This window comes from Melanostigma gelatinosum (assembly GCF_949748355.1).
Source record: "Melanostigma gelatinosum genome assembly, chromosome: 4".
In the NCBI taxonomy this organism is placed as follows: Eukaryota; Metazoa; Chordata; class Actinopteri; order Perciformes; family Zoarcidae; genus Melanostigma; species Melanostigma gelatinosum.
In genome coordinates this window covers 25,044,343-25,059,321 of record NC_136637.1, presented here as the reverse complement: position 1 = coordinate 25,059,321, position 14,979 = coordinate 25,044,343, and the positions used below count along the sequence as shown (strand labels likewise).

Sequence of the window (14,979 nt, the reverse complement as noted above, 5' to 3'; positions counted from 1 at the left end):
CTCAACCGAGCCTGGTCCGTGTGGGGGAAGAGGCGGGGCCAGCGCTTGACTGACGCAGCCGACAGCCAATGAGAGCTCGGTCTCCTCTTAAGGTCTGCCTCGACGTGCTTTCAATTTGCGGTTTCGACGTTGATGTCGAGCTTTTACAGCTTTATGATATCGAGGTAATTTAATGAAGATTATTTAATAGTCCCACTGTTGATTTCTTACCCATTCAGTGTTAATGAACTAGTATGATAATTTACCAAAATGACATTCTACAATAAAATAAATTGATGTATAGGAGAGTATATAATCTAATAAATATTTATAATATAAAGTTATAATATATGATCTCCAAAATCTGGAACCCTGTAAAAGTTTTCTGTTTTTTTTACCAGCTGATTTGAGGTAAAACACAGTTTATATTTCGTTTGACCCTCCATAGTAAACAGTATTAATTGTATTAGATCAATTCAATCAATAGCACCACATAAAAAAGGGTATATTTCTATATTTTATAGGCTTTTAAGTGTATTAACTAACAGCAACGAATAGGAAAGACAATTTGGTTTGCTTCTTTATAACCAGAAATTCCGATGTATTGGAATAGAATAATTGTTTTTGTCTTACATAACAAAATGCATTTAGATATAAATTTTGCAAGATATCATTGTTGGTTCGTCTTATAAAGAAAATTTCAAGTGTTTAACTTTTGAAAAGGTCCCGATTCATACTTATGCCTATTGAAGCCAGGTTTAAAAACAACGAAAAAACACGGTTTATAGCTTTTCTAGCATCCATAAAAGTTTGTATCGTTGTTTTATTAGAATCAGTTCTTGGACAATATAGCCCACACAAGTTGTTCCCAAGCGGCCCCTAAATATGAAGTAACTACAGTTCCACCTTAAAAATATGGACGCAACAGTTGCCACTGCAGGGGATGGTCTCTCTCCCTCCAGTGGCGACACCGTTGAGTAAAGCTGTGGCGTGTGCGTGCATGTGTTTATAAAGTTGTGGAGTAATGAGTGACGTGGAAAGAGGTCCGTGTTGTACGCTGATTCCTTCAGCTTTAATGTGTAGTAGCCGACGGCCCATTGACACGTGAAGGTCTTTATCTCGATTTCACCACCAGCAGCAACTATAAAACTAGGTAAGCCATTTTATTTACTTTGTTTACAGTTTGTTTACTGCCATGACTTGTTTGTTTTTTTCTAGAATGAAGAGCAGGCTTTTATAGGCGTGCGAAGTCTTTCTGTGACAGAAGTCCATCGTGAATGTTGTGATGTGTCTCATTTCTCCTGAAGTCAACATAAAGGTCACTGCAGCTTCTGTCAGCTGAACAGGAAAGACAGGTGACCACTGCACGTGCCCCATTGGAGCAGCAGTGTGTGGGCAAACACTTCAATCCCGGTAAATAGTTTCCATGAATACCTCATTTAGCCGCATGCCCTAAAATAGTTTGTATACATGTCTTGAAATAGTGTGAGACATCAATTAAACATGCTCTAAGAAGACAAGTCCCAGCATGCATTTGTAAAAAGGGCTACATTCAGAGGCCTACCATTTAAATGCTGCAGGGTTGTAATCACACACAGGGGCATTTCAGGTTGTTCCTGATCCTTGAGTTAGAGGGCAAATGTTCGGCAATTCCTCAGACGACAATATGATGCAAACTGGTTACAAACTGACTGCAGGTGTTCACATTTTAGTCACGTCTCAGCGTGGTAAACATGAACGTCTTGTCTTTTGGAGGAAGTGGTTTTACTGTAATTTCCTGTGTTTTCTGTCTGTGTAGTTGTGAGTTATTATGACGTCAAATGGGAAACATGCGGACACGGCGCGGGACCCTCTGTTCATCCAGGAGGGTGAGGAAGTGTACAGAAACCCCACCGAGTTGAAGATGAGTCAGATCGTGCTGCCATGCCACGCCAATCACTGTGGAGAGCTGAGCGTTGGACAGCTGCTGAAGTGGATGGACTCCACCGCCTGCTTGTCTGGTAGGAAAAAATGTCAGAAAACATCTCGCTTGTCCTGTTTAAACCCTCCGGAGTTCCTCTCACATCTCCGCTACACAACATGTAAGTGACATTGTGTCGAAGATAAGATAAGACGAGATAATCCTTTTATTAGCAGAGGAGTAGATCAGTACTAGAGGGGCGATCGGAGACCGCAGACCGCCAACAAGGCCAAGAGTCCAGTCGTCTGTGATGAGCTAATCTTCAAGTACAACCACTATATATAAGTGTGTGTGTGTGGGGGGGGGGGGGTAAACAAAGGTGGGTAAACAAACACCATTCAATCAAGTTTGTTTCATGAAAATTGGGCTCATAGTTTCTTCTTAATCCTGCTGACAAACCAACAAACTAACTAGAGGAGCACACATCGGCAAAGGTCAATTATCTTTCTTGCAATGTTAATGAAAAAGAAAACTCAACTGTGTATTGAGTACACAGGTACACTTCCACCCATTTTCTTTAAAATCGGGCCAGTGGTCTTTCCGTAATCCTGCTGACAACCGAACCAAAAACATATTAATAACCGCACTCTGACCATGCACCGTGGTTATCCAAGAATATCCCGAAATGGCCACTGAAGTATTCTAGCAGGAAGTAGTGGACGTACACAGTGTCGATTTAAATCCTCATGACTCGACATTTTTTGCCAGAGGTTCCTGAGCCAAGTTTTGAAATTCCCGGTCGCCAAATGTGGTGGGACATTTGTGTACGAGGTTTTTAGGGAGGTACATGTTAGTATTTGTACAGTACCCAAGCATTTCATGTTATTTTGTCAAGTCATGATTTGCTCTGGTCTCTTGGTTTTGTCTTGACCTCATTGAGAGATCTTCTAAAAACGGATTTACACGCAACTGTGGTAGATCGCTACCACAGTTTAAATACTAGAAATCTGTTTTAATTATGGGCCGCTGCCAAACATTTAAGTATATCTGTACAGACGCAATAGATAACACCTGGGCATCAACATATTCTGGTGCTTTAAATGAAATGTGCTGGATTACTTGGCCTAACTATAATCTCTGTCCTCGCAGCTGAGAGACATGCAGGATGTTCCTGTATCACTGCGTCTGTGGACGACATCCATTTTGAACACACCATCGGGTAATGTATTAACAGTAGAGAGGTCCAGATCGTGTTGATACTTTAATCACGGCTCCGTGTTGATAGTAAAGAGAAGCGTCTCTGTCTCGTCTACTCCAGGGTGGGAAAGGTCGTCAACATCATAACAAAAGTCAACAGAGCCTTCACGTCCAGTATGGAGGTTAGTGGACATTTGAGTTCAGCGTGGCGAACATTTTTTACTTCAGAAAAAACGACAAATGCATGCGGTGGTTCTTTTGTCATTTCAGGTGGGCATATTGGTGAATTGTGAAGATCTTTACACCGACAGGCAGTGGAAGGTTTGCCACGCTTTTGCTACCTTTGTCGCCCGACGAACTGAAGCGGGGAAGGTAAGGGACAAAGGACCCGAAATGTGCATTTTCACGAAAGCTGGTTCGACATCCCCCGATGTGCTCCGTGTACACAGGTGCAGCTGAAGCAGGTGCTTCCTCGCACACAATTGGAGCAGATGGAGTACAGCCTGGCAGCAGAGCGGAGGAGGATGAGGCTCATCCATGCTGAGATCATTACAGACCTCCTGAGCAGCAGCACGGCTCAGCTGGGTACAGACTGGAGACACGGGGCTTTAAAACACGGCACAGTTGCAAACACACGCAGCATTTAAAAATCGGACTGATTGTAGCTCCTTGTTGTCGCGCTCTCAGGAGAATGCCAGGAGTACCAGGACGCTGTGCCGGCCGAGCGGACGCGGGTGGAGAGCGTGGAGCTGGTGCTGCCGCCACATGCCAACCATCAAGTCAGCACCTTTGGGGGCCAGATCATGGCCTGGATGGAGAATGTGGCTACAATTGCAGCGAGGTGCGTCCCTCGTTTTATTTGAAACGAGACTTAAACCAGCTTTAAAGGACTAGTTTGACATTTTGAATACCTTTTATTGCCGAGTTAGATGAGAAGATCAGAAGCACTGTCGTATCCGAGTGTTTAATGTGAAACTGCAGCCAGCAGTTGGTTGAGTTAGCTTTGCTTGAAGACAGAATCAGACTCCCCTTCATTGGCCAAGTACGTGTGCACATGCAAAGAAATAGACTCGGTTTTTGTGCATCTCTCTCGATGTAGAAATAACAGCTATGAACATTAAAGCTGGACAAATGAAGGTAAAGAACAGACAGAACTATTATGTACACAACAAAAAAAGAAAAAAATAGGTGTATATTAAAATTATATAAATATAAAAAGTCCCAAAAAAATGATGATCATCAATCAAATTCAAATTAAATGTCGACAAACAAGTGTTCTGTAAGTTGTAAACTATACGAATGGTGCCAAAAAAAGTAAATACTGAATGGATAGATTTACATGGATTGCACTATTGTACAGTATTTAAATTGACAGTGACAGATTATTTATTCATGTTAAAAATGTGGGCATTAAAAACTGTAGACTGATTATCTATAATGGCAGCAGTGGATATTTTGTGAGTGACAGCTTGAAGGGGAAAGAGCAAGCCGGGGAACAGAATCCTCCTACCATCACTTCAAAAGCCCTCTAATTAATAAATGATATCTCTTTTGTCTGTCAAAGACGAGTTGTGGTTTTACGGGGAGTTCTGTTTCTTAGCCGAGCGAAGTGACTTCTTGGAGTCTTGGCTTCTCCATGAGACTCCAGGAAATCACTGCACCCAGACCAAGAATCGCACACAAACACCCCTATAAAACCATTAATAGTCCCCTTTTACACGTAAGTATTTGTACGGAGAAAACAAACGATATAAAACATGGTAGTTGGTGAGCTTTAGAGATGCAGGTAGGCGGGTTTTGTCTCCTTTGGACTGAGCCTGGACAGTTGTTTCTCCCCATTTCCAGTATTCATGCTGCGCTAAGATACCGGGCTGTAGCTTAATTTTTAACACGAAGATATGACAATGGTATCGATCTTCTCATCAAACTCGCGGTAAGAAAACAAATAAGCATATTCCTCACGAACCCTAGTTTGCTGAGGCTATTTGTAATGACTTCTTCTTCCTCCTTTTTTCGTCATATTTTGATCTAGTCGCTTGTGTAACGCTCACCCAACCTTGAGGAGCATCGACATGTTCCATTTTCGTGGCCCGTCTCACATTGGTGACCGACTGGTACTGAAAGCCATTGTTAACAATAGCTTCAAGCACAGGTGAGTCGTCACATAATGAAGCGAAGGAAAGCACAAAGCTATCAACTCGTCTAATAATGTGTTTTTTTTTTTACTGTACGTCTGTGCGTATGCACTTCTGTCTGAACCTACGCGCCTGCATACGCGGTGTGCTCCAGCATGGAGGTGGGAGTGTGTGCGGAGGCCTACCATGGTGGAGAACCTCTGCGCCATATAAATAGTGCTTTCATGACCTTTGAGGTGCTGGACGGTGACGGGAAGCCGTGCACGCTATCGCGGATACGACCTGAGCCTGTTGTGAGTTTTCTTTGTGTCCTGTTGCTGCCCGAGAGCCCATAATGTACAGTAGAGCATAGAGCAAAAAAAGGGTCATTTTCAGTTCCAAGTTATCACAAAATATGCATCTTTATGTGAGGATTTCAACATTAGGTTTCCTATGATTTACAGGACGGGAAAAGACGTTATCAAGAAGCTGTTGCCAGAAAGAAGATTCGCCTTGATAGGTTAGTATGTTCCCTTAAAACACCAGATGATGTTCTTGTTACTGATACTGTGCTGACATGGTTTATTGCAGATATATTGATGTCTTTATTTTTCTGTAGAAGTGTGCATTTTCTTTCTCTGGTTTGATTAGCATGAGTCATAAAACATTAAAAACAGCAGCAAATACAGTAAAAACAAACAATTACAGCGCATGATTGCAACATAAAGGACAGGAAGTAATACAGAAACGGTGTCATCATTGCTTCGTTGGTCGACTGTTGTGCCACAGAGGCCTTTATTTACAGTCGACTGCAGCAGCACATGACTTGGCAGAGCAGCGTTTCACAGCTGAGCAGACTTTGGTGGCGAGTCTGTCGAGCATAATAAGTTCATTGTTAAACTGTAAAATACCCGGCCTCCAGTATAATCTTCATTCCACTATTTGATAACCAAACGTGTCATTGCTAGAACGAGAAGCTTCATATTGTGATCCTCTGATCTTCCCTTTTGTCCCTGAATGTAAGTCCTTGTGCCCTACATGTTTACAGGAAATACATTATCTCCTGCAAGCAAATGGAAGTGCCCGTCTCGGTACCCTGGGATCCAAGCAACCAGGTATTGCAATTTCTGGCAAACAGAGTCACACATGCTTAGTGAGGCTTATTGCCACTGTATTCAAGAATGCAGACAGTCCTTTGTTTTCTTTTTTTCAAGATGTACCTGAGCTTCAATAATGTATCGGCACTGAAACTAATGGATACCAGAAAGAACTGGGTATTAACGTCTGAGAAAAACAAGGTCAGTGTTGTTTGTATTATTGTACTACAAGGATGCAGCTTGTTAAATAGACGCAGCTGTTGTGATTCCGCCATGCATTCTGATCTGTATTATTTTGGACAAGCTGCACAGTCACAGTGGCTGTCCAGGAAGTTGGCCCATATTGCTTTAAGTAAATTGTGGAAGAATGCAGAATAAGAAATAATATAAACCTTGCTCCAACCCCTCTCCAAAAGGCATGGTTTAAATAACGAGCTGTGAATATCGTCTAAAAATATGTGTCATTTGTATAATCTCTCATGCACTCACCAGTTAATGTGGCGGTTTTGACAGCAGTCGCACTCGATGTGTGCGCATTAGAATAACGGGAACAAATCCTATTTATAGACATCGAGCCCACCTCCTCTTTGTGGATTTGCTCCTCTTAGGTCAGACTGTACACACTGGAGGAAAACCACGTGCTGTGTTTCAAGGTGGAGATGCACGTCAGCGTGCCGGCAGAGCAGACGTTCCACCTTCTGTCAGACCTGAGGAGGAGAGAGGAGTGGGACCGGCACTATGAGTCAGTATGAGTGCCGTCGTCTGGCGCACAGCAATTTACAGTTCATGGAACAGCAGCGTCGGCATAAACATACTTCTGTTATTCTATGCTTTTCTTATTGTCAAGAAATTTCATAAAAACATCAAAACCAAGACCCACAAATTTCTACAGAAGATGTTAATCTTTAAAAATGGATCACAATATGCAGTTATTTCCTAAAACAAGCACATTTTACTCAAACATGTGGGGGGCTAGTTTCAACTGCAGAACGATGTACATGATGTGGGGCTTTAGTGAGTATTTACGTCAGCAGGACGACGTATGTGCGACTCAAAACAAACTACAGTGCTCGTTTTCATGGTAATGAAGGTACACGTCATCCGGTGCAACAGTGGTTCATTTTTCATAATTTTAGGACAACAATTGAGGTCTATTGCACAGAACAATTAGGGTAAATGAATTGTTTGCTCTTTTTTGTTGGATCTGTTGACAGCAGGATGAATACAAACGTCTCCTGCTTTATCCTTTTAAATTCCCCAGTTGTATCCTGTTACTACAGCAACCAACCAAACCAAAAACACAAGCGTGAAAGTCGGATGCAATCTTATTTCTGCATGAAATATAAATTTGTATGTCGTCCCACATTGAAAGCTCACATTGTGAGGCCGCAGTAGTTAGATGGAGTGAATACGGAAAAAACAATTTATTCAAGACGTTTGTCTCAAGCGATCGTTACGGCAGCATGAGATGTGAATTCTACTCTACATTTAATATTTGCATTTCATCACATGACATTGTATTTGCTCATTACTTCGTGGCCTCTGCAGGGAGTGTCAGGTGATCAACCAAGCAGACGATGAAGACACCCTTTACCGCGTGGCGACACCGTCTGTGAGTAAAGGCGGCAAAGGCCAGGACTTTATCTTGCTGGCATCCAGGAGGAAGCCATGTGACGCCAGGTAACACTACATAATAAACAACCTGCTCGTGTCATTTCACATCGTGTTTCCCACTTCTCTGCTGTATTTTCATCATGTTGACTATATTTCCTTTTCCCAACTTATATTGTATTTTTTTATGAAATCATGTTATTGCATCACTGCCTCCTGGTTGCTCTCTCACAAAGTCTCATGATGCTATGCTGGTTTGTCCCTCGTAGGGACCCGTATCTGATCGCTCTGCGCTCTGTCACTTTGCCCACTCACCTCCCCACCGAGGACTACACCAGGGGAGAGGTGCTGTGTGCTGGCTTCACGATCTGGGAAGAGTCCAGCACCGTCACCAAGGTTGGACCAAATGAGAAGGGCCCGCTCGCTACATGAGCACATCACTGCGCCCTCACGCTGACAATTCACATTCAAAGTAATAACGGGACCCACTGCACCACATGTGACCCGATGTGTTTTTGTTTTCAGATCACCTACTACAACCAGGCCACACCGGGCGTCCTCCCCTACATCTCCACAGACATCGCTGGCCTATCCTCCAGCTTTTCGAGCACCTTTTCTGCCTGCAGTCACTTCCTGGAGGCCAACAAGGACAGCCTGGCTGCTCTGCCACCGTCTGCACTGTGACACAATACCGCTGCCTTCGTCTCCCTTACAAGAGCAGCAGTAGCGTCAGCAGGATCATCTCACTGACGTCCCATTTTACCTCTGTAGAGGTTGTGGAATGTAAGTGTCCCACCCTGAGATTACAAATTTCTTTGCATTTGTCGTTTCTTTCAGGTCTTTAAACCTCAGTTCTCACTGTAGGACTCTGTTCATCCTTAAAATGAGACACATCGTCTTTAATAAGCTAAAGATAGTGTTTCCACTTTATTTTTTTAAGGAACTTGCTACTTGTTTTCAGCTAGATTAATACGTATGAAGCAAGAGTGCACAGTATTTTTAAGTCTCCTAAGATTTTAAGCCTTTTAAGTTTTATTAGAGCTAATTTATTATAGAGCACTCTGCGCTAAATACTGACACCAAAATAATGAATTAATCTACAAATGAATATTGCACAATCTCTTATCACGGTTTTAATGGTATTCCCAGTCTTTTAGTCTGAGTTGAAATGTTTCAACCCGCCTCTTTTGTTAGTTGATTTTCTACCTCCTAAATAATGTTTTTAAATGATTTGATTGAGACTTTGACTCGGAGTAAGACAAGATGTACATTTAGTGTGTTATGATGCTGTTTTGAGACAATGAGGTATAGTTTCAGAGGACAACCTTTGCACTGATTGTAATATATGTTGACTTTCAATGGCCAAGTATCTCACGTGTCAAGCTGTCTTGATTTTAACTGAAACAATAAACACAATCGACAAGTGGATTGTGCTCATTTCAGCTGTTGTGTTGGCGTTCGCCTCTCTCACCTCTGCATTCCTGCCATTCCTTAAGCATTTCTTATGGAGAACAAAAAGAAAGGAAAACACAGCTGGCAGCTGTATCCCACTGTAACCAGTGTTGTAACAGGTGCACAGGCCGGCGACCAGTGCGATGGAGTCTAAGTGAAACAGAAAGCTTCTGACGGCTTTAAAGGAGTTGAGATTTTGTTTTTGTTCCATGATCCTCCTGCTTTGCTCACACTGCTTCTCGGACGGCAAAACGGAGAAGAAAGTGTAATGAATCTATAATGAAACATTTTGTGAAATTTCCAGGTAGAACGATGAAATACTGTCACACAAGCTAGTCACTAATCTTGTGAAATAAATCCGCCCAAAGCATCCCTGGATGAGGTTATCGTGTGTGTTGGCCTGCAGCTGGACCCTCACTGCCGGTTCACACCACTCTGCAGGTCGCTGAGCAGCGTCGGATCTGATGTGTGCTATTCTCGTTAAAGGCCTCGTTCCGTGAGGGAGCCGTTATCAGTGCCCACTCACAGGCCGTCCTCTGTTTTAGGAATGCAGCCTCCATCTTGAACGAGCTCCTGGTGCCTCTGTTAGGGTGCTTTCTGTCTTTGGTTCTTGACGTTTCAGCTCTACAGAGTGAATACCAACTCCTTTTGCCTGTGGTCCCCCTGCTACCTGTTGGCTGTCATCTGGGAGGCCGCCTTGTCTGAGATCAAAACTTAACAATGTTCATATCCGATCACTACGGAAGGACTCTAAAGGTTTCCTGTTATTTGTCGACATCGTCAGACCTTTTCCTCCAAATTTCTTAACAAATTTCACCCAGCTCGCTCCTCGAGTATCTGTAATTGCGTCTTCCTCCTCCTCAGCACCAGTGAAATATCAACAACCAATCCCTGGACGTTTACACATATTGTTGTCATGGAGATTCTCTGTGTGGCATGTGAGTGAGAGAATACATTCTGTAACAATATGCTAATGTCATGCAAATCAATCACGCAACCAAGCCTCAGGATGGTGTTGAGCATCTGTTGCCACCGCAATGTGTGAACAGTGGTAGTTGGCACCTTGTTAAAAATTCAAAGAATAAAGTGCAATTTCTAATGATTGCATTTGTCATCAATGGATTAGCTGATGTATACAGCACCTTATAGCCCCGATCAGGACATTATTGATTTTGCTAATTTCCTGACTAGACCTGATCTGTTGACCTCAGGATGTCGGCCTGTCTGTGAGGTAAGATCAGTTGGTAACAAACGGTGAAGTAAAACCATAGAATTTAACATAATAAAGAAAAAGGATGACATCAAAACAGTTCAATCTTAAATCAACATCCACTTACTGTCTTGTGTCGTTGTTTGGAATGTCATGAATGAACTTACTACATTAGAGGCCCTAATGGTTAACTTACAGAGGTGTTTTTACGAGAAAATATTACAACATTAAATGAACAAAGAAAATATACTTAAAGGAAGATCAAACAACCCAAAGAAATGCTACTCATGCTGCTCATTTTGGTGGTTAGTTTCGAATCTTGTTTCTTCGGTTGAACAATTATGGAGGTGAAACACTCTTTGCATCAGTGGTATATGTCAATATCACGAATACATTTACCGGTATGTAAATAAATAAGCTATGAAATAGTAAAAGTATAAATAATGAAAATAAATAACATTCAATACCAAAACACACTGTCCTTTTGTTATTTTCTTTCTGTGAACTACAGAAAGAACTTCACTGACTTAGGAGGGTCAAGGAAGTCCACTTAAAGATTCTTCATAATTATTCCAAAAAAACCCCATTTAACAAATTGTATCGATTCCTCTGTGTATTCTGTTTATAAGAGGAACTACTCATATGGAAATAATGTAGTCCAATTTGATCAACTCTATATGATAAGTTGCATTAAAAAACGCTAAAACATTAACTGCATTATTAATCATAATCTATAAAATCACGACCACAGCCCTGCAGTTCTTAACTCACCGCGTGCTCCCTTATCCGCGCTGACGTTGTAAACAACTAACCACGTGACCCGGAAGTCAGAAACTGAAAGGTTTCCTTACTACCTGCTAAAACTTAAACCGTAGACGGAACCTGCGACTTTATCGAACCCACAGTATGAGCCAGGAAAGTGTCCTAAAGTTACAAGCTGCGACAAGAGAAAATATCCGAACATTTAACTCTCTGCGTGGTGAGTTCTGTGCACTGTTGTTCTTCATGCTTAGTATTTAATGTTACGTCATAACCCGGGGTGATGTTTTCTTCGCCTGAAGCCCGAGAGCTGCAGCCCGGGGAGTTCTGGGACGCGGTGGTTGTGACCGCAGCGGATGAGAGCCAGAGAGACGCGTACGAGCTGCAGCTCAGAGACAAAGTGGACAGAAGGGAGCTTCCCCTCGGACTTCGCTACGAGGTCTTCTCGGACCCGCCTGGATCTAAAATAGGTGAGTGAGGCATGCAGCATCGAGTCTCCAGTTTCAGGGGATCAACAAAGCGCTACATTGTTATTACATGTGTTACTAACATGGCCTTGTGTTTTCAAGGGAATGGGGGCTCCACTCTGTACGCACTGCAGCAGCTGGAGGACATCTATGGGAAGGCTCTGTGCAGGATGAGAGTCATCCTCATCCATGCAGGTTTGAGATCTCACCGGCTTTTTGTTGCTGTTAGACATTTAAAGAAACTACATATGAATGATTTGTTCCACTGCTTTTTGTCCAAAGCATGCTGGTTGGGTTGCAACTATTTAGAAACCAAATAAATTCAATTTACCATCATATAGGCCTGAATTAAGTAAAGAAAATGTTTTATTATACTTCAAAAATTCAAAAACACACACACTGCTGTCCTCTTACAGCAGGGGATCGTTATCATGTAATTAACAGATGAAAAAAATCCCAATAAATGATCTTGTACGTGAAATGTACATTCTTTCAATAATGAAAATGAATACAGTGAACACAATTGCTCAAGCACATGATGCCAAAACATGAGTTGTTAATATGTTCATAATTATGTTATTATGGCATCTTCCAAATGTTTGGGGCTTTAAAAGAAAGTGTCTAAAACTGACTTTTCCTTTCGTTGTTCCAAAGTTGAAGGGTTGATTGCTAATAATGAGACATTTGAGATACTGCATGTATCGTGTGTGACGTTTCCCACTTCTCCTCCTTCCAGGAGGGCTGAGTCAGCGTCTGCCCAGTGCCAGCGCCTTGGGGAAGATCTTCACCGCCGTGCCGCTGGGCGACCCTCTCTACCAGATGCTGGAGCTCAAACTGGCCTTGTATGTGGATTTCCCATCCCACATGAAGCCTGGCGTCCTGGTGACCTGTGCGGACGACATAGAGCTCTACAGTACGGGAGACGACGAGAGCGTTAGGTTTGACAAACCGGGCTTCACGGCTTTAGCCCACCCGTCCTCGCTGTCTACCGGGACGAGCCACGGAGTGTTTGTGTTGCATTCAAATGAAGAGTCGACCGACTCTGAAATGGAGAACGTCTCCTGCCTGCGCTTCCTGCACAAGCCAAGCGTCGAGAAGATGCGAGACAGCGGAGCGGTTCGTAAGAGCCAGAGCGGTTGTTTTTCTCTCTCCGACACGGAGTTCGTCTACACAGACAGCACCTATTATGTCGACTTTGACACTGCAAAGTCTCTTCTCGGCCTGCTGAAGGAGCTGGGGCCTTTGGACTGTGAGGTAGACGCATACGGGGACTTCCTCCAAGCCCTGGGGCCGAGAGCCACGATAGATTACACCAGCAACACCGCGAATGTCACCAAAGAGGAGAGCAGCCTGGTGGCAGTCCGCCGAAAGATCTTCCATCTGCTGAAAGGGACTCCCTTGAATGTCGTTCTCCTGAACAACTCCAAGTTTTATCACATTGGAACCACGTCGGAGTACCTCTTTCACCTCGCCGAGGATGCGGCGCTGAGGAGTGAGCTGGGTCTCCTGTCGTCTGCCTTCAGCGTTGATGCGAATGAAAGCTCGGGATGCTGCGTTATGTACAGCGTCTTGGATCCCGGCTGCTCTGTGGGAGCTGGATCGGTGGTGGAGTACTCCAGACTGGGAGCAGGAGCGTCCGTCGGGCGGGGCTCCATCGTCAGCAGCTGCTGGGTCGGTGCGGGCCTCTCGGTGCCTGAAGGAGTCTTCATGCATTCTCTGTGTGTGAACTACAAGAACCAAACCAGGTTTGTAACCGTCGTCTTTGGGATCGAGGACAACTTGAAGCGCGGCGTGGACGCCCCTGCGTACATGGAGGAGCTGAAGCTTTTTGGCTTCAGCCTGGCAGAATGTCTGTCCCACTGGGGGCTGAAAAGGGAAGTGCTGAGGTTCTCTGGCGATGCGTCCGGCTGTAGTTTGTGGAACGCTTGTTTGTTTCCCGTTTGCCCCGATCAACGAAGCTCATTCTCTCTGTCTCTGGAGATGCTGCAGGCCGCCCTGAGCGGATCTACATTCGCCGTCCCCAAAGACACGACGCTGATGTCTATGCACGAGTCCTTAATGTGTAAGAACCTGGAGGAGATGTTGAAGTTCAGGAAGGGACTGCATGAAGACATCACACAGAGAAAACCAGACAATCAAAGTGAATAATCCAGATTATGTGTCAGTTTAAGTGTGAGATAAAGTTGAAATTGTAGCATAAAAGTTCATCCTTACATTTACAGGTTTGTTTTCGACGAATAAAAAGTACAACTGGTGTGTTTTAGGAGCATTTTACTCATTGCCTCATCCACAGCACTGCTCGACATAGACGTGTCCATCGTCTCATAACAGTGTGAGACAAAGGGGACTTCCAAACTCGAATTTCTTAATCGGCCTTTTTCACAGCAGACATTTTGGTCAGGTTGTCTATAACTATATTATAACTATATTAACATTGCAGTCATTGCTGGATTGGAGTCTGATTCTCGTTTGTGATTCTTCCTTTTCTATGACAGTCAACATAGTCAAAAATGAGAAACATATATATTTATTTAAAATATATATATATGTATATTTATTTAAAATATATATATATGTATATTTATTTAAAATATATATATATGTATATTTAAAATATATATATATATATATTTAAAATATATATATATGTATATTTATTTAAAATATATATATATGTATATTTATTTAAAAAAAAAATATATATATATATTTATTTAAAAAAAAAAAAAATATATATATATATATATATATATATATATATATATATATATATATATATATATATATATATATATATATATATATATATATATATATATATATATATATATATATATATATATATATATATATATTTATTTAAAATATATATATATATATATATATATATATATATTTATTTAAAATATATATATATTTATTTAAAATATATATATATATATATATATAAAATATATATATATTTAAAATATATATATATGTATATATATATATATATATATATATAAATACATATATATATTTACAAATACATATATATATTTAAAAATACATATATATATATATAAATATAAATTGATACCGTACATCACAATCACACTGAAACACGCCTGCTGTCATTTAGAGAGAGCTCAGTTGTCGTAGTTGTTCGGTGTTTATTTTTAGCCCACAGCCATGATCCTACCCCCCCCCC

At 41.9% G+C, this 14,979-nt stretch overlaps 2 protein-coding genes across 2 annotated transcripts; both read left to right on the top strand.

Moving 5' to 3' along the window:
* The first annotated feature begins 995 nt into the window (after positions 1-995).
* Positions 996-9,313, top strand: acot11b (acyl-CoA thioesterase 11b). Its single transcript, XM_079267142.1, has 17 exons — positions 996-1,132; positions 1,287-1,392; positions 1,778-1,979; positions 3,029-3,098; positions 3,198-3,258; positions 3,347-3,448; positions 3,526-3,661; positions 3,764-3,917; positions 5,109-5,228; positions 5,366-5,504; positions 5,655-5,710; positions 6,239-6,305; positions 6,405-6,488; positions 6,896-7,029; positions 7,836-7,967; positions 8,168-8,294; positions 8,424-9,313. Exons 3-17 carry the CDS (start codon positions 1,790-1,792, stop codon positions 8,580-8,582), a joined length of 1,731 nt encoding a protein of 576 aa, XP_079123268.1. The 5' UTR covers positions 996-1,132; positions 1,287-1,392; positions 1,778-1,789; the 3' UTR covers positions 8,583-9,313.
* A 2,092-nt stretch (positions 9,314-11,405) lies between these two features.
* Positions 11,406-13,944, top strand: fpgt (fucose-1-phosphate guanylyltransferase). The gene is made up of 4 exons (XM_079267141.1): positions 11,406-11,539; positions 11,622-11,789; positions 11,889-11,981; positions 12,523-13,944. The coding sequence occupies exons 1-4, from the start codon at positions 11,467-11,469 to the stop codon at positions 13,932-13,934; spliced, it is 1,746 nt and encodes a 581-aa protein (XP_079123267.1). The 5' UTR covers positions 11,406-11,466; the 3' UTR covers positions 13,935-13,944.
* The last annotated feature ends 1,035 nt before the right edge of the window (positions 13,945-14,979 follow it).

Excerpts from the sequence above, each read along its gene's own strand:
- acot11b (XM_079267142.1), top strand. The coding sequence starts at position 1,790 with ATGACGTCAAATGGGAAACATGCGGACACGGCGCGGGACCCTCTGTTC. Across the intron at positions 3,449-3,525 it reads GACGAACTGAAGCGGGGAAG|GTGCAGCTGAAGCAGGTGCT; the intron begins GTAAGGGACAAA and ends CCGTGTACACAG. Across the intron at positions 5,505-5,654 it reads GGATACGACCTGAGCCTGTT|GACGGGAAAAGACGTTATCA; the intron begins GTGAGTTTTCTT and ends TATGATTTACAG.
- fpgt (XM_079267141.1), top strand. The coding sequence starts at position 11,467 with ATGAGCCAGGAAAGTGTCCTAAAGTTACAAGCTGCGACAAGAGAAAAT. Across the intron at positions 11,790-11,888 it reads CCCGCCTGGATCTAAAATAG|GGAATGGGGGCTCCACTCTG; the intron begins GTGAGTGAGGCA and ends TGTGTTTTCAAG. Across the intron at positions 11,982-12,522 it reads AGTCATCCTCATCCATGCAG|GAGGGCTGAGTCAGCGTCTG; the intron begins GTTTGAGATCTC and ends TCCTCCTTCCAG.